General features: G+C 30.1%; 1 protein-coding gene across 1 annotated transcript in view; it reads left to right on the top strand.

Annotated features, from left to right (window-relative positions):
* Positions 1 to 3,767: 3,767 nt before the first annotated feature.
* LOC310966605 (uncharacterized protein) overlaps positions 3,768 to 26,908 on the top strand; it is a 42,583-nt gene continuing 19,442 nt past the window's right edge. The window contains exons 1-3 of the mRNA XM_083940379.1: positions 3,768 to 3,789; positions 18,371 to 18,457; positions 19,584 to 19,757. Of these exons, the coding sequence (XP_083796505.1) occupies positions 18,405 to 18,457; positions 19,584 to 19,757 (227 nt within the window). The 5' untranslated portion in view covers positions 3,768 to 3,789; positions 18,371 to 18,404. The remainder of the gene's footprint in view (positions 3,790 to 18,370; positions 18,458 to 19,583; positions 19,758 to 26,908) is intronic.

Below are 26,908 nucleotides of genomic sequence, written 5' to 3'. Positions count from 1 at the left end.
TCAGTGTATAGCGAGTATACAATATTCACTATTTTATGTATATCATTACACATACAAACCTTATTATGATCAGTCAACTCAAAATACTCCCATACAGGTGAGGACTTCCTCTTTCTTGCTGGCTCCATCTTTGTGAAGAGGAATTTGTGGCAAAACAAACAAAAATGGAACTGGCAGGAATGTTAATGCTCCTACAGTGCTTTGTAGTAAAATCACGCTTAACATATACATGCACCATCACATGAATAAATCATTCACCAACACCAGTGTTTATTTTTTCAACTCATTTTATTAATGATACACAAAACAGTTGTACATATTTCACTTAAACATGTTATCTTTAAGAATGAGTAACACAACACTGCTGTCAAACTGTGGCTTCCCAGTGACGTCTTTACATACATGAGTCAAAGTAGAGTGTATGTGAATGAAGAAAGTGACAGAAGGTGCACATATATACTCAGGAGTGACATTTACAAACATAATAACTGACATACACACAAACAAACACAAACCAGTGTAAAAGGAAAGAAAAATATATATCTCACATCAAAGCCCTACAGTGGGGGAAATGATCTACACTACTCCTTCTACTTCTCCTACTCTCCTGCTACTGCTACTCTTATTCTGACAAACTCTCTCCAAATCTCTCCAACTCTCACTAACTCTCTCTAACTCTCACTAACTCTCTCCAACTCTTCTCACCATAAACGCCTACAACACCCACAGCGTGCATCGAGGTTTGAAGCGTTTTATTGGGAAGTGATACGGTGAACGAACCAATGACGTGATCTGTCCAAACCGAGGCCTCGTTTGTCATCGGTTACGTCATTTTCCGGAAGCGATACAGGCCTCGAAGCGCGGCTTCATTTGACACGCCCACTTTTACTCGAGACAAGCCTCAAATGCCTCAGTTCATTTGTCCCATCACTACCCTGAACGATGTACGGTGGTTTAGGGAGTTTAGCGAAATGTGCGAACGTTTGTATCACTGCTAGACCGCGAGATGCGGTCTTTTAGAAGACAGTTGGGATGGAGCTTGGCTCCGCCGGAACAATGAGAGCGCAGCGTGCGCTCCCAGCACCGGCACTCTCTGAGAGAAAGAGCTCGCCGGTCTGGGAATGACGGGCGTTGAATGGCGCTCCGTCACATTGATTAATAGGCCTAAGTCATAAATAGCTGCAACGCTTCCTCCTCGACCACTGCCTCGAGCTATATGAGTATTAATATGACTTGGAGGAGTGGATTAATTTAGGCTAACATATTTTTCATGACACAGCCAGGTTTCAGTCAGACAGAGTAAATCAGTATGGTTATCTGATATCAGATCATTTACTAATACGGCTTTAAATGGCAGAGATCTGATGTTTAAAAGTCCACATTTTATTTTCTGATTTTGTTGCATTATCACAGATTTGGTGTTGATTTGTATCAAGTTTTTCTGTATAGCGCCTCTTCTGTTCACAGCGTTTGTATAATATACTGAGCTGGAAAACGCTCCACAGGGACCGCAGAGAGGCGTATAAGACTGCTACTCTGCTCCCTGGGTATCTGTGATAAAGGCAGAGCAGAGAGGTGTATTAAACTGCGACTCTGCTTCCTGATCCCAACACTGTGTTGGCATGGTTTTAGACCGCTAACCGCTAACAACTGCGGGCCGTATGTTATGAATAAAAGTAAATTTAGTACATTGACTAAATTAATTTAAAAATAAATGAAAAGCAGATTTAGGACATTGACTTAATTAATTTAAAATAAAAAGTAGATTAGTACATTGATTAAATTAATTTAACAATAAATAAATATAAATCAGATTTAGATTAAGTACATTGACTAAATTATTTTAAAAGTAAAAAAGCAGATTTAGTACATTGACTAAATTTATTTAAAATAAAAAGTAGATTAGTACATTGACTAAATTAATTTAAAAATAATTAAAAAGCGGATTAAGTACATTGAATGAATTAATTTAAAATAAAAAGTAGATTAGTACATTGACTAAATTAATTTAAAAAATTTAAAAATATTAAGCAGATTTAGATTTAGTACATTGACTAAATTAATTTAAAAATCAATAAAAAGCAGATTTAGTACATTGACTTAATTATTATAAATTAAAAAGTAGATAAGTACATTGATTCAATTAATTTAAAAATATATAAGTATAAAGCAGATTTAGATTAGGTACATTGACTAAATTATTTAAAAAAAAGTAAAAAGCAGACTAGTACAGTGACTAAATCAATTTAAAAATAGATAAAAAGCAGATTTAGTATATTAACAAAATTCATTTAAAATAAAAGTAGATTAGTACATTGACTAAATTAATTTAAAAATAAAAATAAATAAAGCAGATTTAGATCTAGTACATTGACTAAATTAATTTAAAAATAAATAGAAAGTGGATTTAGTACATTGAATGAAATTAATTTAAAATAAAAAAGTAGATTAGTACATTGACTAAATTAAGTTAAAAATAAAAAATATAAAGCAGATTTAGATTAAGTACATTGACTAAATTATTTAAAAAATAAAAATGCAGATATAGTACATTGACTAAATTAATTTAAAAATAAATAAAAAGGAGATTAAGTATATTAACAAAATTAATTTAAAATAAAAAGTAGATAAGTACATTGCTTAAATTAATTTAAAAATAAAAATATATAAAGCAGATTTAGTACATTGACTAAATTAATTTAAAAATAAATAAAAAGTGGATTTAGTACATTGAATAAATTACTTTAAAATAAAAAAGTAGATTAGAACATTGACTAACTTAATTTAAAAATAAAAAATATAAAGCAGATTTAGATTTAGTACATTGACTAAATTAATTTTAAAATGAATAAAAAGCAGATTTAGTACATTGACTTACTTTATTGAAAATAATAAGTAGATTAGTACATTGACTTAATTAATTTAAAAATAAATAAAAAGCGGATTTAGTACATTGACTTAATTATTTTAAATTAAAAAGTAGATAAGTACATTGATTCAATTAATTTAAAAATATATATGTATTAAGCAGATTTAGATTAAGTACATTGACTAAATTATTTTTAAAAAAAGCAGATTTAGTACAATGACTAAATTAATTTAAAAATAAGTAAAAAAGCAGACTAGTACAGTGACTAAATCAATTTAAAAATAGATAAAAAGCCGATTTAGTATATTAACAAAATTAATTTAAAATAAAAGTAGATTAGTACATTGACTAAATTAATTTAAAAATAAAAATAAATAAAGCAGATTTAGATCTAGTACATTGACTAAATTAAGTTAAAAATAAATAGAAAGTGGATTTAGTACATTGAATGAAATTAATTAATTCAGAGAGAAAAGATATTTACAAAAGGACAGAGAGAAAAAATATTGACATCGATCGGGATTTCACAGCAGCAATTAGGACCCACATGCCTCTCAGCTGAAATGCCCCCCTCAAGTGAGCCAAGCTTCCTTTTAATACCCTTTGGCCCCTCCCCCGGGCAAACCAATTATCCCAGCACAGGGGTTTCAACACATAAACAGAGAAACAGAATACCCAAACAAACAAAAAAAACATTAACTTTCACGTCACAATGTCGCACTAAAAACCCTCCATATGGCTGTGCCATTGTTAAAACAGAACACCTCAATTCCCCATACATTCATCATAAATTATAATCTTAGTATAGCCCGCGGTCAGCTGACCCATTAAAGCGCGCCAACCAGCGCTATTTATATCAGGATCCGGAACTGCTTCGGTTCGGCCCGTGAACCCGAGACAGACCTCTACAGTAACAGCAGGTGAGCGTGTGTGTTCGTCTGTGTGTTGCGTAGTTGCCGAGTGTGCACCCTGAACGATGTACGGTGGTTTAGGGAGTTTAGCGAAATGTGCGAACGTTTTTATCACTGCTAGACCGCGAGATGTGGTCTTTTAGAAGACAGTTGGGATGGAGCTTGGCTCCGCCGGAACAATGAGAGCGCAGCGTGCGCTCCCAGCACCGGCACTCTCTGAGAGAAAGAGCGCGCCGGTCTGGGAATGACGGGCGTTGAATGGCGCTCCGTCACATTGATTAATAGGCCTGAGTCATAAATAGCTGCAACGCTTCCTCCTCGACCACTGCCTCGAGCTATATGAGTATTAATATGACTTGGAGGAGTGGATTAATTTAGGCTAACATATTTTTCATGACACAGCCAGGTTTCAGTCAGACAGAGTAAATCAGTATGGTTATCTGATATCAGATCATTTACTAATACGGCTTTAAATGGCAGAGATCTGATGTTTAAAAGTCCACATTTTATTTTCTGATTTTGTTGCATTATCACAGATTTGGTGTTGATTTGTATCAAGTTTTTCTGTATAGCGCCTCTTCTGTTCACAGCGTTTGTATAATATACTGAGCTGGAAAACGCTCCACAGGGACCGCAGAGAGGCGTATAAGACTGCTACTCTGCTCCCTGGGTATCTGTGATAAAGGCAGAGCAGAGAGGTGTATTAAACTGCGACTCTGCTTCCTGATCCCAACACTGTGTTGGCATGGTTTTAGACCGCTAACCGCTAACAACTGCGGGCCGTATGTTATGAATAAAAGTAAATTTAGTACATTGACTAAATTAATTTAAAAATAAATGAAAAGCAGATTTAGGACATTGACTTAATTAATTTAAAATAAAAAGTAGATTAGTACATTGATTAAATTAATTTAACAATTAATAAATATAAATCAGATTTAGATTAAGTACATTGACTAAATTATTTTAAAAATAAAAAAGCAGATTTAGTACATTGACTAAATTTATTTAAAATAAAAAGTAGATTAGTACATTGACTAAATTAATTTAAAAATAATTAAAAAGCGGATTAAGTACATTGAATGAATTAATTTAAAATAAAAAGTAGATTAGTACATTGACTAAATTAATTTAAAAAATTTAAAAATATTAAGCAGATTTAGATTTAGTACATTGACTAAATTAATTTAAAAATGAATAAAAAGCAGATTTAGTACATTGACTTAATTATTATAAATTAAAAAGTAGATAAGTACATTGATTCAATTAATTTAAAAATATATAAGTATAAAGCAGATTTAGATTAGGTACATTGACTAAATTATTTAAAAAAAGCAGACTAGTACAGTGACTAAATCAATTTAAAAATAGATAAAAAGCAGATTTAGTATATTAACAAAATTAATTTAAAATAAAAGTAGATTAGTACATTGACTAAATTAATTTAAAAATAAATAAAGCAGATTTAGATCTAGTACATTGACTAAATTAATTTAAAAATAAATAGAAAGTGGATTTAGTACATTGAATGAAATTAATTTAAAATAAAAAAGTAGATTAGTACATTGACTAAATTAAGTTAAAAATAAAAAATATAAAGCAGATTTAGATTAAGTACATTGACTAAATTATTTAAAAAATAAAAATGCAGATGTAGTACATTGACTAAATTAATTTAAAAATAAATAAAAAGGAGATTTAGTATATTAACAAAATTAATTTAAAATAAAAAGTAGATAAGTACATTGCTTAAATTAATTTAAAAAAATATATATATAAAGCAGATTTAGTACATTGACTAAATTAATTTTAAAATGTATAAAAAGCAGATTTAGTACATTGACTTAATTTATTGAAAATAATAAGTAGATTAGTACATTGACTTAATTAATTTAAAAATAAATAAAAAGCGGATTTAGTACATTGACTCAATTATTTTAAATTAAAAAGTAGATAAGTACATTGATTCAATTAATTTAAAAATATATATGTATTTAGCAGATTTAGATTAAGTACATTGAATAAATTAATTTAAAATAAAAAAGTAGATTAGTACATTGACTAAATTAATTTAAAAATAAATAGAAAGTGGATTTAGTACATTGAATGAAATTAATTTAAAATAAAAAAGTAGATTAGTACATTGACTAAATTAAGTTAAAAATGAAAAATATAAAGCAGATTTAGATTAAGTACATTGACTAAATTATTTAAAAAATAAAAATGCAGATATAGTACATTGACTAAATTAATTTAAAAATAAATGTAAAGCAGATTTAGTACATTGACTAAATTAATTTAAAAATAAGTAAAAAGCAGACCAGTACAGTGACTAAATCAATTTAAAAATAAATAAAAAGGAGATTTAGTTTATTAACAAAATTAATTTAAAAAAAAAAGTAGATAAGTACATTGCTTAAATTAATTTAAAAATAAAAATATATAAAGCAGATTTAGTACATTGACTAACTTAATTTAAAAATAAATAAAAAGTGGATTCAGTACATTGAATAAATTAATTTAAAATTAAATAAAAAGTGGATTTAGTACATTGAATGAAATTAATTTAAAATAAAAAAGTAGATTAGTACATTGACTAAATTAAGTTAAAAATAAAAATATAAAGCAGATTTAGATTAAGTACATTGACTAAATTATTTAAAAATAAGTAAAAAGCAGACAAGTCCAGTGATTGAATCAATTTAAAAATAAATAAAAAGCAGATTTAGTATATTAACAAAATTAATTTAAAATAAAAAGTAGATTAGTACATTTCTTAAATTAATTTAAAAATAAAAATATATAAAGCAGATTTAGATTTAGTACATTGACTAAATCAATTTAAAAATAGATAAAAAGCCGATTTAGTATATTAACAAAATTAATTTAAAATAAAAGTAGATTAGTACATTGATTAAATTAATTTAAAAATATATAAATATAAAGCAGATTTAGATTAAGAACATTGACTAAATTATTTAAAAAATAAAAAAGCAGATTTAGTACATTGACTAAATTAATTTAAAAATAAATGTAAAGCAGATTTAGTACTTTGACTAAATTAAGTTAAAAATAAATGTAAAGCAGATTTAGTACATTGACTAAATTAAGTTAAAAATAAATGTAAAGCAGATTTAGTACATTGACTAAATTAAGTTAAAAATAAGCAAAAAGCAGACTAGTACAGTGACTAAATTAATTTAAAATAAATGAAAAGCAGATTTAGTACATTGACTTAATTTAAAAATTAAAAATAGATTACATTGATTAAATTAATTTAAAAATATATAAATATAAAGCAGATTTAGATTAAGTACATTGACTAAATTATTTAAAAACTAAAAAAGCAGATTTAGTACATTGACTAAATTAATTTAAAAATAAATGTAAAGCAGATTTAGTACTTTGACTAAATTAATTTAAAAATAAATGTAAAGCAGACTAGTACAGTGACTAAATTAATTTAAAAATAAATAAAAAGCGGATTTAGTACATTGACTCAATTATTTTAAATTAAAAAGTAGATAAGTACATTGATTCAATTAATTTAAAAATATATATGTATTAAGCAGATTTAAATTAAGTACATTGAATAAATTAATTTAAAATAAAAAAGTAGATTAATACAGTGACTAAATTAATTTAAAAATAAATAAAAAGCGGATTTAGTACATTGACTCAATTATTTTAAATTAAAAAGTAGATAAGTACATTGATTCAATTAATTTAAAAATATATATGTATTAAGCAGATTTAGATTAAGTACATTGAATAAATTAATTTAAAATAAAAAAGTAGATTAATACATTGACTAAATTAATTTAAAAATAAATAGAAAGTGGATTTAGTACATTGAATGAAATTAATTTAAAATAAAAAAGTAGATTAGTACATTGATTAAATTAATTTAAAAATATATAAATATAAAGCAGATTTAGATTAAGAACATTGACTAAATTATTTAAAAAATAAAAAAGCAGATTTAGTACATTGACTAAATTAATTTAAAAATGAATGTAAAGAAGATTTAGTACATTGACTAAATTAATTTAAAAATAAATGTAAAGCAGATTTAGTACTTTGACTAAATTAAGTTGAAAATAAATGTAAAGCAGATTTAGTAAATTGACTAAATTAAGTTAAAAATAAGCAAAAAGCAGACTAGTACAGTGACTAAATTAATTTAAAATAAATGAAAAGCAGATTTAGTACATTGACTTAATTTAAAAATAAAAAATAGATTAGTACATTGATTAAATTAATTTAAAAATATATAAATATAAAGCAGATTTAGATTAAGTACATTGACTAAATTATTTAAAAAATAAAAAAGCAGATTTAGTACATTGACTAAATTAATTTAAAAATAAATGTAAAGCAGATTTAGTACTTTGACTAAATTAATTTAAAAATAAATGTAAAGCAGATTTAGTACTTTGACTAAATTAAGTTAAAAATGAATGTAAAGCAGATTTAGTACATTGACTAAATTAAGTTAAAAATAAGCAAAAAGCAGACTAGTACAGTGACTAAATTAATTTAAAAATAAATAAAAAGCGGATTTAGTACATTGACTCAATTATTTTAAATTAAAAAGTAGATAAGTACATTGATTCAATTAATTTAAAAATATATATGTATTAAGCAGATTTAGATTAAGTACATTGAATAAATTAATTTAAAATAAAAAAGTAGATTAGTACATTGACTAAATTATTTAAAAAATAAAAATGCAGATATAGTACATTGACTAAATTAATTTAAAAATAAATGTAAAGCAGATTTAGTACATTGACTAAATTAATTTAAAAATAAGTAAAAAGCAGACCAGTACAGTGACTAAATCAATTTAAAAATAAATAAAAAGGAGATTTAGTATATTAACAAAATTAATAAAAAAAAAAAAGTAGATAAGTACATTGCTTGAATTAATTTAAAAATAAAAATATATAAAGCAGATTTAGTACATTGACTAAATTAATTTAAAAATAAATAAAAAGTGGATTTAGTACATTGAATAAATTACTTTAAAATAAAAAAGTTAATTAGAACATTGACTAACTTAATTTAAAAATAAATAAAAAGCGGATTTAGTACATCGACTTAATTATTTTAAATTAAAAAGTAGATAAGTACATTGATTCAATTAATTTAAAAATATATAAGTATAAAGCAGATTTAGATTAAGTACATTGACTAAATTATTTTAAAAAAAGCAGATTTAGTACATTGACTAAATTAATTTAAAAATAGATAAAAAGCAGACTAGTACAGTGACTGAATCAATTTAAAAATAAATAAAAAGCAGATTTAGTATATTAACAAAATTAATTTAAAAGAAAGTAGATTAGCACATTGACTAAATTAATTTAAAAATAAATAAAGCAGATTTAGATCTAGTACATTGACTAAATTAATTTAAAAATAAATAAAAAGTGGATTCAGTACATTGAATAAATTAATTTAAAAATAAATAAAAAGTGGATTTAGTACATTGAATGAAATTAATTTAAAATAAAAAAGTAGATCAGTACATTGACTAAATTAAGTTAAAAATAAAAATATAAAGCAGATTTAGATTAAGTACATTGACTAAATTATTTAAAAATAAGTAAAAAGCAGACAAGTCCAGTGATTGAATCAATTTAAAAATAAATAAAAAGCAGATTTAGTATATTAACAAAATTAATTTAAAATAAAAAGTAGATTAGTACATTTCTTAAATTAATTTAAAAATAAAAATATATAAAGCAGATTTAGATTTAGTACATTGACTAAATTAATTTAAAAATAAGTAAAAAGCAGACTAGTACAGTGACTAAATCAATTTAAAAATAGATAAAAGCCGATTTAGTATATTAACAAAATTAATTTAAAATAAAAGTAGATTAGTACATTGATTAAATTAATTTAAAAATATATAAATATAAAGCAGATTTAGATTAAGAACATTGACTAAATTATTTAAAAAATAAAAAAGCAGATTTAGTACATTGACTAAATTAATTTAAAAATGAATATAAAGAAGATTTAGTACATTGACTAAATTAATTTAAAAATAAATGTAAAGCAGATTTAGTACTTTGACTAAATTAAGTTAAAAATAAATGTAAAGCAGATTTAGTACATTGACTAAATTAAGTTAAAAATAAGCAAAAAGCAGACTAGTACAGTGACTAAATTAATTTAAAAATAAATGAAAAGCAGATTTAGTACATTGACTTAATTTAAAAATAAAAAATAGATTAGTACATTGATTAAATTAATTTAGAAATATATAAATATAAAGCAGATTTAGATTAAGTACATTGACTAAATTATTTAAAAAATAAAAAAGCAGATTTAGTACATTGACTAAATTAATTTAAAAATAAATGTAAAGCAGATTTAGTACTTTGACTAAATTAAGTTAAAAATAAATGTAAAGCAGATTTAGTACATTGACTAAATTAATTTAAAAATAAATGTAAAGCAGATTTAGTACTTTGACTAAATTAAGTTAAAAATAAGTAAAAAGCAGACTAGTACAGTGACTAAATAGATTTAAAAATAAATGAAAAGCAGATTAAGTACATTGACTTAATTAATTTAAAATAAAAAGTAGATTAGTACATTGATTAAATTAATTTAAAAATAAAAATATATAAAGCAGATTTAGTACATTGACTAAATTAATTTAAAAATAAATAAAAAGTGGATTTAGTACATTGAATGAATTAATTTAAAATAAAAAAAGTAGATTAGTACATTGACTAACTTAATTTAAAAATAAAAAATATGAAGCAGATTTAGATTTAGTACATTGACTAAATGAATTTTAAAATGAATAAAAAGCAGATTTGGTACGTTGACTTAATTATTTTAAACTAAAAAGTAGATTAGTACATTGATTAAATTAATTTAAAAATTAATAAATATTAAGCCGATTTAGATTTAGTACATTGACTAAATTAATTTAAAAATATATAAAGCAGATTTAGATTTAGTACATTGACTAAATTAATTTAAAAATGAATAAAAAGCAGATTTTGTACATTGACTAAATTTAATTAAAATAAAAAGTAGTTTAGTACATTGATTAAATTAATTTAAAAATATATAAAGCAGATTTAGATTTAGTACACTGACTAAATTAATTTAAAAATGAATAAAAGCAGATTTTGTACATTGACTTAATTTAAAAATTAAAAAATAGATTAGTACATTGATTAAATTAATTTAGAAATATATAAATATAAAGCAGATTTAGATTAAGTACATTGACTAAATTATTTAAAAAATAAAAAAGCAGATTTAGTACATTGACTAAATTAATTTAAAAATAAATGTAAAGCAGATTTAGTACTTTGACTAAATTAAGTTAAAAATAAATGTAAAGCAGATTTAGTACATTGACTAAATTAATTTAAAAATAAATGTAAAGCAGATTTAGTACTTTGACTAAATTAAGTTAAAAATAAGTAAAAAGCAGACTAGTACAGTGACTAAATAGATTTAAAAATAAATGAAAAGCAGATTAAGTACATTGACTTAATTAATTTAAAATAAAAAGTAGATTAGTACATTGATTAAATTAATTTAAAAATAAAAATATATAAAGCAGATTTAGTACATTGACTAAATTAATTTAAAAATAAATAAAAAGTGGATTTAGTACATTGAATGAATTAATTTAAAATAAAAAAAGTAGATTAGTACATTGACTAACTTAATTTAAAAATAAAAAATATGAAGCAGATTTAGATTTAGTACATTGACTAAATGAATTTTAAAATGAATAAAAAGCAGATTTGGTACGTTGACTTAATTATTTTAAACTAAAAAGTAGATTAGTACATTGATTAAATTAATTTAAAAATTAATAAATATTAAGCCGATTTAGATTTAGTACATTGACTAAATTAATTTAAAAATATATAAAGCAGATTTAGATTTAGTACATTGACTAAATTAATTTAAAAATGAATAAAAAGCAGATTTTGTACATTGACTAAATTTATTTAAAATAAAAAGTAGTTTAGTACATTGATTAAATTAATTTAAAAATATATAAAGCAGATTTAGATTTAGTACACTGACTAAATTAATTTAAAAATGAATAAAAGCAGATTTTGTACATTGACTAAATATATTTAAAATAAAAAGTAGATATGTACATTGACTAAATTAATTTAAAAATAAATAAAAAGCAGATTTAGTATGTTGACTTAATTATTTTAAACTAAAAGGTAGATTAGTACATTGATTAAATTAATTTAAAAATTAATAAATATTAAGCAGATTTAGATTTAGTACATTGACTAAATTAGTTTAAAAATGAATGTAGAGCAGATTTAGTACATTGACTAAATTAATTTAAAAATAAATGTAAAGCAGATTTAGTACATTGACTAAATGAATTTAAAAATGAATGTAAAGCAGATTTAGTACATTGACTAAATTAATTTAAAAATAAGTAAAAAGCAGACTAGTACAGTGACTAAATTAATTTAAAAATAAATGAAAAGCAGATATAGTACATTGACTTAATTTAAAATAAAAAGTAGATTAGTACATTGACTTAATTAATTTTAAAATATATAAATATAAAGCAGATTTAGATTAAGTACATTGACTAAATTATTTAAAAAATAAAAAAGCAGAATTAGTACATTGACTAAATTGATTTAAAAATAAATGTAAAGCAGATTTAGTACATTGACTAAATTAATTTAAAAATAAGTAAAAAGCAGACAAGTACAGTGACTAAATCAATTTAAAAATAAAGAGGAAGCAGATTTAGTATATTAACAAAATTAATTTAAAATAAAAAGTAGATTAGTACATTGATTGAATTAATTTTAAAATAAAAATATATAAAGCAGATTTAGTACATTGACTAAATTAATTTAAAAATAAATAAGAAGTGGATTTAGTACATTGACTACATTAATTTAAAAATGAATAAAAAGCAGACTAGTAGTGACTAAATTAATTTAAAAATAAATGAAAAGCAGATATAGTACATTGAATTAATTAATTTTAAATAAAAAGTAGATTAGTACATTGACTTAATTAATTTAAAAATATATAAATATAAAGCAGATTTAGATTAAGTACATTGACTAAATTATTTGAAAAATAAAAAAGCAGATTTAGTACATTGACTAAATTAATTTAAAAATGAATAAAAAGCAGATTTAGTACATTGACTAAATTTATTTAAAATATAAAGTAAATTAGTACATTGACTAAATTATTTTAAAAATAAATAAAAAGCAGATTTAGTACATTGAATAAATTAATTTAAAATAAAAAAAGTAGATTAGTACATTGACTCACTTAATTTAAAAATAAAAAATATAAAGCAGATTTAGTACAGTGACTAAATACATTTAAAAAATAAATAAAAAGCAGATTTAGTTCATTAACAAAAATAAATCTAAAATAAAAAGTAGATTAGTACATTGATTAAATTAATTTAAAATTATATAAAGCAGATTTAGTACATTGACTAAATTAATTTAAAAATGAATAAAAAGCAGATTTTGTACATTGACTAAATTTATTTAAAATAAAAAGTAGATATGTACATTGACTAAATTAATTTAAAAATAAATAAAAAGCAGATTTAGTATGTTGACTTAATTATTTTAAACTAAAAGGTAGATTAGTACATTGATTAAATTAATTTAAAAATTAATAAATTTTAAGCAGATTTAGATTTAGTACAATGACTAAATTAGTTTAAAAATGAATGTAAAGCAGATTTAGTACATTGACTAAATTAATTTAAAAATAAATGTAAAGCAGATTTAGTACATTGACTAAATTCATTTAAAAATAAATGTAAAGCAGATTTAATACATTGACTAAATTAAGTTAAAAATAAGTAAAAAGCAGACTAGTACAGTGACTAAATTAATTTAAAAATAAATGAAAAGCAGATTAAGTACATTGACTTAATTTAAAATAAAAAGTAGATTAGTACATTGATTAAATTAATTTAAAAATTAATAAATTTTAAGCAGATTTAGATTTAGTACAATGACTAAATTAGTTTAAAAATGAATGTATCAATGTAGTACAATGTAGTACATTGACTAAATTAATTTAAAAATAAATGTAAAGAAGATTTAGTACATTGACTAAATTAATTTAAAAATAAGTAAAAAGCAGACAAGTACAGTGACTAAATTAATTTAAAAATAAGTAAAAAGCAGACAAGTACAGTGACTAAATCAATTTAAAAATAAAGAGAAAGCAGATTTAGTATATTAACAAAATTAATTTAAAATAAAAAGTAGATTAGTACATTGATTGAATTAATTAGTACATTGACTAAATTAATTTAAAAATAAATAAGAAGTGGATTTAGTACATTGACTACATTAATTTAAAAATGAATAAAAAGCAGATTTAGTACATTGACTAAATGAATTAAAAAATGAATAAAAAGCAGATTTAGTACATTGACTTAATTATTTTAAATTAAAAAGTAGATTAGTACATTGATTAAATTAATTTAAAAATAAATAAATATTATGCAGATTTAGATTAAGTACATTGACTAAATTAAGTTAAAAATAAGTAAAAAGCAGACTAGTTCAGTGACTAAATTAATTTAAAAATAAATAAAAAGCAGAGTTAGTGTTTTAACAATTAATTTAAAATAAAAAGTAGATAAGTACATTGATTAAATTAATTTAAAATAAAAAATATAAAGATTTAGATTTAGTACATTGACTAAATTAATTTAAAAATAAATGTAAAGCAGATTTAGTACATTGACTAAATTAATTTAAAAATAAATGTAAAGAAGATTTAGTACATTGACTAAATTAATTTAAAAATAAGTAAAAAGCAGACAAGTACAGTGACTAAATCAATTTAAAAATAAAGAGAAAGCAGATTTAGTATATTAACAAAATTAATTTAAAATAAGAAGTAGATTAGTACATTGATTGAATTAATTAGTACATTGACTAAATTAATTTAAAAATAAATAAGAAGTGGATTTAGTACATTGACATAATTTAAAAATGAATAAAAAGCAGATTTAGTACATTGACTAAATAAATTAAAAAATGAATAAAAAGCAGATTTAGTACATTGACTTAATTATTTTAAATTAAAAAGTAGATTAGTACATTGATTAAATTAATTTAAAAATAAATAAATATTATGCAGATTTAGATTAAGTACATTGACTAAATTAAGTTAAAAATAAGTAAAAAGCAGACTAGTACAGTGACTAAATTAATTTAAAAATAAATAAAAAGCAGAGTTAGTGTTTTAACAAAATTAATTTAAAATAAAAAGTAGATAAGTACATTGATTAAATTAATTTAAAATAAAAAATATAAAGAAGATTTAGATTTAGTACATTGACTAAATTAATTTAAAAATAAATGTAAAGCAGATTTAGTACATTGACTAAATTAATTTAAAAATAAGTAAAAAGCAGACAAGTACAGTGACTAAATCAATTTAAAAATAAAGAGAAAGCAGATTTAGTATATTAACAAAATTAATTTAAAATAAAAAGTAGATTAGTACATTGATTGAATTAATTTAAAAATAAAAATATATAAAGCAGATTTTTAAAAATAAATAAGAAGTGGATTTAGTACATTGACTACATTAATTTAAAAATGAATAAAAAGCAGATTTAGTACATTGACTAAATGAATTAAAAAATGAATAAAAAGCAGATTTAGTACATTGACTTAATTATTTTAAATTAAAAAGTAGATTAGTACATTGATTAAATTAATTTAAAAATAAATAAATATGCAGATTTAGATTAAGTACATTGACTAAATTAAGTTAAAAATAAGTAAAAAGCAGACTAGTACAGTGACTAAATTAATTTAAAAATAAATAAGCAGAGTTAGTGTTTTAACAAAATTAATTTAAAATAAAAAGTAGATAAGTACATTGATTAAATTAATTTAAAATAAAAAATATAAAGAAGATTTAGATTTAGTACATTGACTAAATTAATTAAAAAAATAAATAAAAAGCAGATCAAGTACATTGACTAAATTAATTTAAAAAATAAATAAAAAGCAGATTTAGTACATTGACTAAATTAATTTAGAAGTACATTAATAAAAAAGATAAAGTAATCCTGGTTTGCACCGTCGGGGTCAGCAGCTCCTCCTCGACAGTGTCCTTCCAGGCTCGGTCTCCCTCTTAGGCTAAAAGATCATGGAACAATTGTAAAACATGTTTGATTTGATCGGAGTGACAGCTGACTGAACAGATAAAGCAGCAGAATTAATCGAGCCTGGCTGTTAGCCTGGTCTGGGCCACCAGCACAGAATAAATCTCCATGGCCTCTTGTGCAACTGAGTCATCGATAAAGTAAGCCAGGATAACAGGCATATCCCAGCCTAATCCCTTATCTACCTTCCATGCAATAGCCCCAAGACAACTTTCGTGGAATAATTTAATGTCCACACAAATCCCTGCTCTATACAGCACAATAGATCACACGCGATAATTTGAACATATGTCATATATACACCCTACAGTTGTGTTTTAGTTTTTCTTTGCACTATGTCAGACAACTTTTTAAAAGTGTTATTGATGTTGTTTTTATTGTTCTAATCTTTTTTTTAAAAATTCTGCCTTTATTTTTTTTAATTTTCTTCCTTGGTATCGAAAAATTAAAAATTTTTGCACAGTAGTGTATATGGTCTACGATAGTATCTTAATTGTTCATTTTCACGATAGATGACATCACAAAATCGAATGTCCCTCATTTTGCGAAAAACAATCAAAACACACCATTTTGAGAGGCCACACATTCACTGCATGATCAAGCCTCGTAAGACTAGTAGCGGACTACTGCCGCTGTTGCCAGATTAGACTTTTATCAGTCAAAAGATTTAGGCGGTTTTGCCAGGGTTTTTTTCTGGTTTGGAAATTAAATCTCAATTCGGCAGCCGTGACTATAGTGCGTGCACATATGGGGATATTGATTTTTGTTAATATCGCACACCTACATTCATTTTCCAATAATGTCTTATTTTATGAGAATGCACAATGGCAAACATACACCATATATATTTATTTATATATATATATATATATATATATATTTATTTATATATATATATATATATATATATATATATATATATATATATATATATATATATATATATATATATATATATATATATATATATATATATATATATATATATATATATATATATATATATATATATATATATATATATATATATATATATACGCACACACACACGCACACACACGCAGATGCAGAGGTGGAAAGTAACTGAGTACATTTACTCAAGTACCGTACTTAAGTACAATTTTGAGGTACTTGATTTATTACATTTGATGCTACTTTATACTTATACTCCACTACATTACAGAAGAACTATTGTACTTTTTACTCCACTACATTCTTAGTTATTTTACCGATTCAGATTCTTAATACAAAATATTATCAACAAATTGATACCATATATTGTTATAGATTAAGATACACTGCGCTGTAAATAAAATTAGCCCAGAGCGAGACAGAGACCCTTCATATGTGTATATATCAGTGACAGTTAATAGTATAACTCTGTGTACCTGCTGTAGACAGTCAGACAGTCAGACAGTCAGACAGTCAGACAGACAGTGTCAGTGTTTGGATTTGATTTTAACCCATCTGTCGTCCACATATCTGAACCAATAGCTGTGTGTTGTTCCTTTAAAGGTGTTTAGTTCCACTGGTACACCTCGCTTGACAAAGCCGTAGCTTCTCATCCTGGTTTGGTGCATGTGCAACTAATTTAACCAGAATGATCAGAACAGACTAGATCAAGTTTGGCTTTCTCATTTATCGCGGACGTTTTAATTCTGCCTTCCTGCAACAGCCCCCTGATGCAGTGAAAATTTGAAAGAAAGCACATAACTGTAGGGTCTATATATGACAAATATTTTCAAGTTCTCTTGTTTGTTTTCTTGTGTTGTAGAGCTCAGGGATTTGTGTGGACATTAAATGATTCCATGAAGGAGGTTAAACCTTGGATTCAGTTGGTGAATCAGTTGTTGTTAGTCAGGTTTCTCCATAGTGTAAACGGTGATCTGGTCCATGCGAATGTATTCAGCTACAGTCTTGTTTATCTTCTGTGTTTCTGCTGACTTGGCTCCATATTATCTCTGCTGATTAAATCGTAAGTATAGCAGCTGCCACAGTTTCTGTCTCACTGTTGGTTGACTTGTCAGACCCGTTACTGTGTCACCCTGTTAAATACACGTTAGACACAATGACTGATAATGTTAGCTGCTCAGGACTACCGTTAGCATTAATCAGAATCAGAATCAGAAATACTTGAATAATCCCCAGGGTAAATTATTTTTGTTACACAACTCCAGATATACAAACAAGTATTATACAGACTAAACATGTATTAGAAAAGACTCAAATGTAAATTTATAGAAATTAATATTTACAGTAGTGAAGTATAAAGATGATCAAAGATTGTGTGTGGTTGAGTCTGAATTACCGAGAGGAGGTGACAGACTCTCCACCGGCCCTCCTGATCAGTTTGTTCAGTCTGTTGGTGTCTACGAATTTCAGAGTGGAGTCTTGTCAGCTGTCTTCTCACCAGGTCATGCGTGAAGGACACTGTAGAGGTGTCCGTCAGGGGAGGGCTGAGGTCATAAGGTATGGAGCTAGAACAGTGACAGTTAACTGAGGTATTGAAGAAAAAAATGTAAGCACTGAAAAAATGTTCAACTTAAAAATAAAATACAAAAAAAAGAAATCATCTCACAATGATGTTTTGCATTTTCATTTTAATATTTTTATGCATTATGATGGGTTTTTCAATTTGAATCTATAGATTTTTCTTGATGTCTGTGTTTTTTCAATAATTACCACATTTATGAGGCCTTGTGTATCAGCAATAACACTGCCCTGAAAGACCTAGTAGACGATAAATACTAGATCATACAGGACAGATGAACATCCGGGGGCTGAGTTGAGGTATTAGCCAGCATTAACGTTGCCGCTTGTTCAGCTAACCTCTGCCAAAACAGCACAGTGTCCATTAAAAGTTAACATTAAACCAGGCTGCTTCTTATTTGAAAAAACAGTGGCAGAAATACAGACTTACTTGAGATCTGGTAAAATTGTGGAAGCCATTGATCACAGATCACGGTGCTTAAAGTATGCAAATTATCCTTAAAGGCCCCCTCCTTGTCCCTCCCCTCAAGCCCCTCCTCTCCACTCCAAAAGAGTGACAGAAAGTTGAAACTGAAAACCGGTGACCTTGAAGAAAGACACTCAAGAAAAAAATTAAAGATTGAGATTGAAAAAAAAATCATAATGCTTAGAAATATCAATATAAAAGAACATATCATTATCGTAAGATTATAATGTTTTAATGTTTGTGTTTTATTTTCAATTGAACATTTTTTTTAAGTGTTAAAACTTGTTGTTTCAATGCCGATTTTTCATTTTCTTTGTAATGCAGGTATGTATGCTGGCAAATGTCACATCACTTCTATTTGTTTTAGTTTTTTTATAAAATATATTGTACGTAAATTCATTGCGGATCATTACTAATACTTTGCTTAAAATGTACTTAGTAGTCATTGTGAAAAAATAAATTCTTTATAGAAAAAGTATTTTCAATTACATTTTATTTACAGTGCCAAATCATAATAAAAGTTCTCAGGACACTTTACAAAGTAGGTAAAGACCACAATCTATGAGTTATATAGGATTTACAGAGACCCAACAATTCCCCCTTTGAGCACAGTAGCGTTGAAAACCTTCCCTTTAACAGGCAAGAACGTCTGACAGACCCAGCTCTATGGAGGACGGACAACTGTCTTGACCGGTTGGGGAGGAAGAAAAGGAGAGGGAAAAGACAAAGATGGAAAGAGAGAGAGACAAAGACAGACACAAACACAGAAAGAGAGACAGTTCCAGAGATGCAAGCAACCACAAAAGTAAAACAGTAAGTATAATAATAGCTATAGTAATGTGAGTATAACTTATATGTTTTGCAGTTGTATAGTACAATAATAGAAACAATCACAGAGATGAAACACGATGCATTGATAATCGTTTTATAATCGCAGTGCAGTCCTCTGAATTGTAATCAAATTGAAGGTGCCTAGAGATTCCCATCCCAATGAATAGTAGAAATAATGGGAATAAAGGTAGTAGAAATATGAATATGAATAATTATGGTGGGGAATATGTCACAAAAACAGACAGACGAATAGATGAATAAAACACCATATTTTAGTCCAACTTTTCAATTTTATCTGAATAGCACCAAATCACAACTGAGGTTCTCTCATGACACCTGGAGTCAACCATGAGCAAATGACCTACAAGAACAGCACCATTCTGTTACCACCAGTAAAAAAAAAACCTAATCAAATCCTTGTACTTTATAACCTCGCTGGTTATGTTGAAGAAAAGGACTAATGCCGTCGTCTCTTTGGAAATGAATACCTCCGCTCCATCATGTGTGTTTCCGACCACAATAAGCTGTGACGGGTGTGTTTTTCAGGAGGATTTAGCGATTCGGGCTCCCCAACGTCATATTACTTTTTCTACACACAACACAGCTAAACGATTAGCATTACCTATATTGCAGTAAGTACTGCTGATGGCTGCCCTCATGTTACTCTATAAGATACTGACAGAGGCATCTTGGTGGATCTTACTGGATTCTCCACGGCCGCTATTTTGTCCTCATCTTACATTCAAACTTTAAACTTCTTGTCCGTTAAATACTAGCATTGTCTGATTTAACTATTTTAAAGGGGTATGGTGCTGGCATGTGTTCTGTTGTACGGCAGAAATACACTATAGCAGTAGGATTGACATCAGTGACAAGATGATTGGTTTTGGCACCAACAGCCAAGGCTGGATTACCAACCAGGCGAATTGGGCAACTGTCCCATGGCAACTAGGCATGCAAATTATAATTCATTAACCAATAGTTGTTTCATTTTATCAATCGATGATCGGTTATTTGATAAACGCAATTCTTCTGAGAAGCTGAATTTCCCTCTGAATAGGTTAACTGTATAGACCCTTTTAATGGAATTCCATTACTAGGCAACAGCCTTGGTCCTTGTTAACTTCCTGTCAGCTGATGTTGTTCACATTCACTGCAACAGGAATCAAACTTGGACACATGTAGAATGTTTATGTTTACAACTTAAAAAAGGTCTATACTTAACATATTTATTTAGCAATATAAATAGTATCAATCCTTATTAAAGGAACTTGCCTGTTAACCAGAGGTTTACACTCAACAATTATTGTACTAAAGTACATGTTTGAGGCTCCTGCCCCCTACTTGAGACAAAATTTAACGTAATGTAAATGCAGAGTATTTTTTACACTCCAGTGGTAAAGTGGTGTTAAAGCATGATTTTTCTTAAAATGCCTTATCAAGTTGTACTCTTGACACAAAAAACACAGGCTTCACAGTGACAGTTAGAAACAAAAACTTCTCTGTCCATTCACTGGTGAATTGACGGTTTTGTGTGTCAACCTTTCTTTTTCAGAGTAGAAAGAGACATTGATGTGGTGATTTAACCACGGATTTAACCAGACAGAAACGATTGAGATCAACAACAGAGTGGAGCTTGAGGAGCTGTTGCCAAGAGGATTCAGAAACCCACGAAGAAGAGCGTAGCAGGAGCGTGTGGAGCAAGTCTCCCAGCTCGCCGGGAGTCTACACGCTGAGATCAGAGAGGACAGCAGTCAACATCAGCCGCCATGGATTACTGTTTCACACAGGCTTCTACTCAAAGGGCTAGGAAACATTCCATTGTTCGTTCGCAATCAATTGTGCAGTCCTAGTTTATACACATAAAAATACACATATATATTTCATTTGTATTTTGTCAATTTTACTATGCACTTATTTACAGCAATTAATTAATTAATTAGATACATCCCTAATAAACCCAGAAACATGTAAAGCACGTAAGTCTGTGCCCTGTCTTCCAGCAGGAGCAATCTTGCAATGGGTGGAGATTACAACAACTAAATGTTCAGTGGAGATCAAATTCAGAGAACAAATTAGAAATACTTGATTTATTCTGAAAGACTGTAATATCAGCTGTGGCTATACCACTGCTGTACTAGCATTTTTGTTTTAGATACCAAGAGAACCAAGGTACTTCAACAAAAAAATATTGTATTTAAAAGGTTATAAGCCAAACAATGCAGTCTCTCATCCACTGCCACTGTTTTACACACACAGCTTTCATCTTAACTTGTTTCAATATTTTGCTATTTGCAGATTACCGCACTGTCTGTATCTATTCTGTTTTTCTTAGGTTGACATAAATCTTTGGCCAAGTGCTATAAAGGAGCTCCTGGTTGAAACAAACCAGCACCCGTCTATACCATAGGTGGTTTTAATGGGTTTTTTATCAGATGCTGTAAGTGAGGTATTTGATGTATTTAAATTGAGGTCATTTATTTAAAGCATTAAATGTCACGCCGCGGTGAGGTTTGTCCTGTCTTTGGGTTTTTGTCTTGTGAATTTCCTTTTTTATTTTGAAAGATAACTCTCCTCTCGTTCCAGGTCACTTGCCCTTCCTCTTGTGTCCCCGGTGTGACGTCATTCCCTGATTCCCGAGTGTTTCCACCTGTGGTTCCCCTTCCGTCATGTGTAGAAAGTCTGTGTCTTCCCCCTTGTTCAGTGCCATATTATTTTGTACCTTGTGTCAAATGTATCAAGCGGTTTTTCCCACAGTCTTGTTCATGCCATCAAGCTTATTGTTTCCACGTTCAGGTGACTGTATTTCTTGTTTTGTTAAAGTAAGTGTAGTGTTTTTGAATTCTTGTTTGTCCATTGTTTTCCCCTCCTGGTTGGACCGTCCTTGTTTAATTAATTATTTTGTTCACTTTGCCTTTTGTTTTTTCCTCCTGGATGGAGTGACTTTATTTTGTACTTTACTTTATTGCTGGCAACTTTCTTTTTGTTCCTCCTGTGCGGAGTGATTTTTTGTTTGTGGATTTTGCTCTGCGCCACGTTCCTGTCGTCAAGATAATAAATTCAGTGTTGACCACGGCCAACCACATGGGACAGCTTTCCTCGCAGCTACATGACTTGCTGGGGCATTTGTCTCGACCAGCGACCTCAGCTCCTCCTTCGGATAAGGGAGTGGGACGAGTGGAAGATGGGATTCAACACCCCTAGTGGACACTATGAGTATCGGGTCATGCCTTTTGGTCTCACCAATGCGCCGGCAGTGTTTCAGGCCATGATCAATGACGTGCTTAGAGACTTTCTTGACCACTTTGTCTACGTGTATCTCAACGACATAATTTAATTTACTCCCCAGACCTAGACACCCACCAGAGCCATGTTACCCTGGTGCTCAAAAGACTACTGGATAACCATCTTTATGTCAAAGCCAAGAAAAAGTGTTTTTCATGCCGACACCGTATCTTTTCTGGGCTTCATTGTAGCCCCTGGAAAGGTACAGATGGACCCGGCTAAAGTTAGCGCAGTTCCGCTGGGCGCCGGAAGCAGAGAAGGCCTGGCAGACCCTCAAGAGACGCTTCACCTCAGCCCCCATCCTCACCATGCCTGATCTGCGCCGCCAATTGGTGGTTGAGGTGTACGTCTCCAACGAAGGGGTGGGAGCGGTCCTCTCACAGCGTCCAGAGCAGGACGGCAAGATGCACCCTTGCGCCTTTCTGTCTAAGCGGCTGTCCAAGGCGGAACGGAACTACGATGTCGGCAACCAAGAGTTGCTGGCGGAAAGTCGCCTTGGAAGAATGGAGGCATTGGCTTGAGGGGGTCCAGCTGACATGTGGTGGGCTTGGACTTATGGATGAGGTCGGAAATCTCTGAGAGAGTGGGGAGCTCGAAAAAAGAGGAAAAGGGGTGGGCGGGTGGGTGGAGGTCAGAAGTGACACTGGAGGAGTTTAAACCAAGACCCTGATGGATTGTCTGGATTATGGTGTTGAAGAAAGACATAAGAGAGTTATAGAAGGCAGTTGAGTACAAGTGGGGTGGTATAGAAACTGAGGATCTAGTGATATTGTTGAACAGTGAAAAGAGTGACTTTGTCATGAACGGTACAGAGATACAACACAAAAGAGAGGACCCAAGGCAGACACAGACGCGGAATAAAAGTACAAACAAATATTTAATTACAATTACAAACAAAATGCAAAACACTCCAGGGGAAAAACAGGAACAAGGAGATGCTGACTTATTAGTATTTAGGCGCAGGAATGCGATGGCGATCCGCCATCCTGCGGTTCTGCTCCGCCGTCTGAAGCAAGGCCCCTCGGGTCTCTCTCCAAATCCGACGTACTCTCCGGAGATGGATTTGGATGGACGGGACAGCTATCTCAGCTTCCTGGGCCGAAACCAGAGGGGAACGAAGCCTCGAAGGGAGACATACCAGTATACCTGAGTATTCCACCCAGGAGAGTTGTGATGACCACGATGAGGGATTGCGGGCACAGATGCAGCGAAGAGCGGCCTCAAGTGCCTGGTTAGCCCGCTCCGTTTGTCCGTTAGACTTGGGATGGAACCCCGACGTTAAGCTAACCTTAGCTCCCAAAGCCTGGCAGAAAGCTTTCCAGATAGGTGAATTGGGGCCCACGGTCAGAAACGATGTCTGCTGGAATTCTGTGGATGCGGAAGACATGGTCCACCAGGATCTGTGCCGTCTCCATGGTGGACGGCAGCTGAGGAAGCGGGACAAAGTGAACCATCTTAGAAAAACAGTCTACAATGGTGACAATTGTGTCATTACCTTGAGATACAGGAAGTCCTGTAACAAAATCCAAGGCGATATGAGACCATGGTCGACCGGGTACCGGGAGAGGACGGAGAAGACCTGCTGGAGGGCGATGAGAAGTCTTTCCCCGGGCGCAGGCGGTGCAGTCCAGGACAAACTCCAGATCCGTACCCATGGTCTTCCACCAGAAGTGCAGACGAAGAAGGGACAGCGTCCTGGTGATTCCGGGATGACAGGAGAGACGAGAAGAGTGCCCCCACTGGAGCACCTGGGAGCGAACGCCGGCAGGAACAAACAGACGCCCAGGTGTACCACCACCAGGGTCGGGGTTAGAGCGCTGAGGATGGACTCATTCTCCCAGGTTAATGCTACCATCACACATGATGAGGGAAGGATGTTATCCACAACGGATTCTTCCTCCTCGGCTGGTCCAAACTGCCGAGAAAGGGCAGCTGGCTTGATGCTTATTACTGCCAGGAATATAAGTCAAAGTGAAGTTTTAAGAATTGAGTTTCTTGGCGGTCTGAATATAAGCCAAGTTTTTGTGGTCAGTCCAGACCACGAATGGAACTTCTGCCCCCTCAACCAATGTCGCCACTCCTCTAAAGCTAGCTCAACCGCTAGTAGCTCCCGGTTCCCAATGTCGTAGTTCCTCTCCGCAGGCGATAGCTTCTTAGAAAAGAATGCACATGGGTGAACCTTGTTATCAGATAATGCCTGCTGGGAAATAACCGCCCCAACTCCCAGATCCAAGGCATCTACTTCGACAATGAACTGGAGGGCAGTATCCGGTTGGACTAGCACGGGGGCGGACGGGAAACACTTCTTGAGAGTCAGAAAGGCATTGTTGGCGGCAGGAGACCAGTCAAAAGGAGTAGAGGGGGAAGTCAACCTAGTCATCGGTGAAACTACCTGGCTGTGGTTACGGATGAACCAACGGTAGAAGTTAGCGAAACCCAAAAATCGCTGTAGTTGCTTCCTAGAGGTAGGCGTCGACCATTCAGTCACCGCAGTGACCTTTGTAGGGTCAACCCTAACCTGTCCACTCTCCACGATATACCCCAAAAAATTTTACGGAGGAGACGTGGAACTCTCATTTCTCGGCTTTGACAAAGAGACGATTCTCCTAGAGACGCTGAAGAACCTGACGAATGTGCACCACATGCTCGTTCAAGTCCTTGGAAAAAATCAGGATGTTGTCCAGGTACACGAAGACAGAGCGATGAAGCATATCACAAAGTACGTCATTAACCAGGGCCTGAAAAATGGCTGGCGCGTTAGTTAACCCAAACGGCATGACCAGATACTCAAAGTGTCCGAGTGGAGTGTAGAAAGACTGTCTTCCACTCGTCCCCCTCCCTCACAAGATGATATGCGTTGCGGAGGTCTAGCTTGGAGAAGATGGTCGCTCAATGCAACAGCTCGAGACCACGGTAGTCAAGGCAGGGGCGTAGCGATTTATCTTTTTTGGCCACAAAGAAAAAAACAGCTCCTAGTGGAGAAGAAGAGGGACGAATGATCCCTGACTTAAGCTAGTCATTGATGTATGTTTCCCGTTCGGGACCTGACAGGTTATAGAGACGACTAGTGAGAAAAGTTGACCCGGGCAACAACTCAATGGGACAATCGTAAGGACGGTGAGGGGGTAAGGATAATGCCTTAGCCTTGCTAAATACCTCGGCGATATCTTGATACACGGGAGGCACGGAAGACAAGTCAGGAGGATGAGGTAGTAAGGAACTGGGGGTACTAGGACATCTAGGAGGAGCTGAACGAAGACAAGAAGAATGGCAATTGCTACTCCAATTCACAACCCTACCTGTTAACCAGTCAATAACTGGGTTGTTAGTGATAAGCCAGGGGAGACCAAGAACTACGGGAGCATTAGTGGAAGGCAATGGACTGGTTACCAGCAAGAGACATGGTTAAAGGCAAAGTCTCTGCGGAGATCTGAGCGAGTTCGCTTCCACTGAGACTATTAACCATTAATGGAGTCTCTAGCTGGTTCACAGGAATAGCATTAGCTTTAACAAATTCAGTATAATATTAGTTTAAGCCCGAGAGTCAATAAATGCATGAAGGAAAAATTCCCTGCCCTCACAACTCAAAACTATGTCCAGATTAATACATTGGCGGGGACTATTAGGAACAACCGAACGACTCACCAGGACCCCTGTCTTTGACTGGTGGGTCTGACAGTTTAACCGTCTGTGACAGTTGGCTATCTGATGATTGGGAGCTCCACAGTAAATACATAATCGGTCTCTAAAGCGCCGCTCAGGTTCAGCGGGAGTCCAGTGACTAGGACCTAGCTGCATGTGTCATGGCTACTCTTGCATACAAAAAAGTTCAAAAATCGTCAGAGTAG

The sequence above is a fragment of the Echiichthys vipera genome (assembly GCF_963691815.1).
Source record: "Echiichthys vipera genome assembly, chromosome: 3".
Classification (NCBI taxonomy): domain Eukaryota; kingdom Metazoa; phylum Chordata; class Actinopteri; order Perciformes; family Trachinidae; genus Echiichthys; species Echiichthys vipera.
Note: the sequence above shows the minus strand (reverse complement) of the source record. Positions and strands in the feature narration are given on the sequence as shown.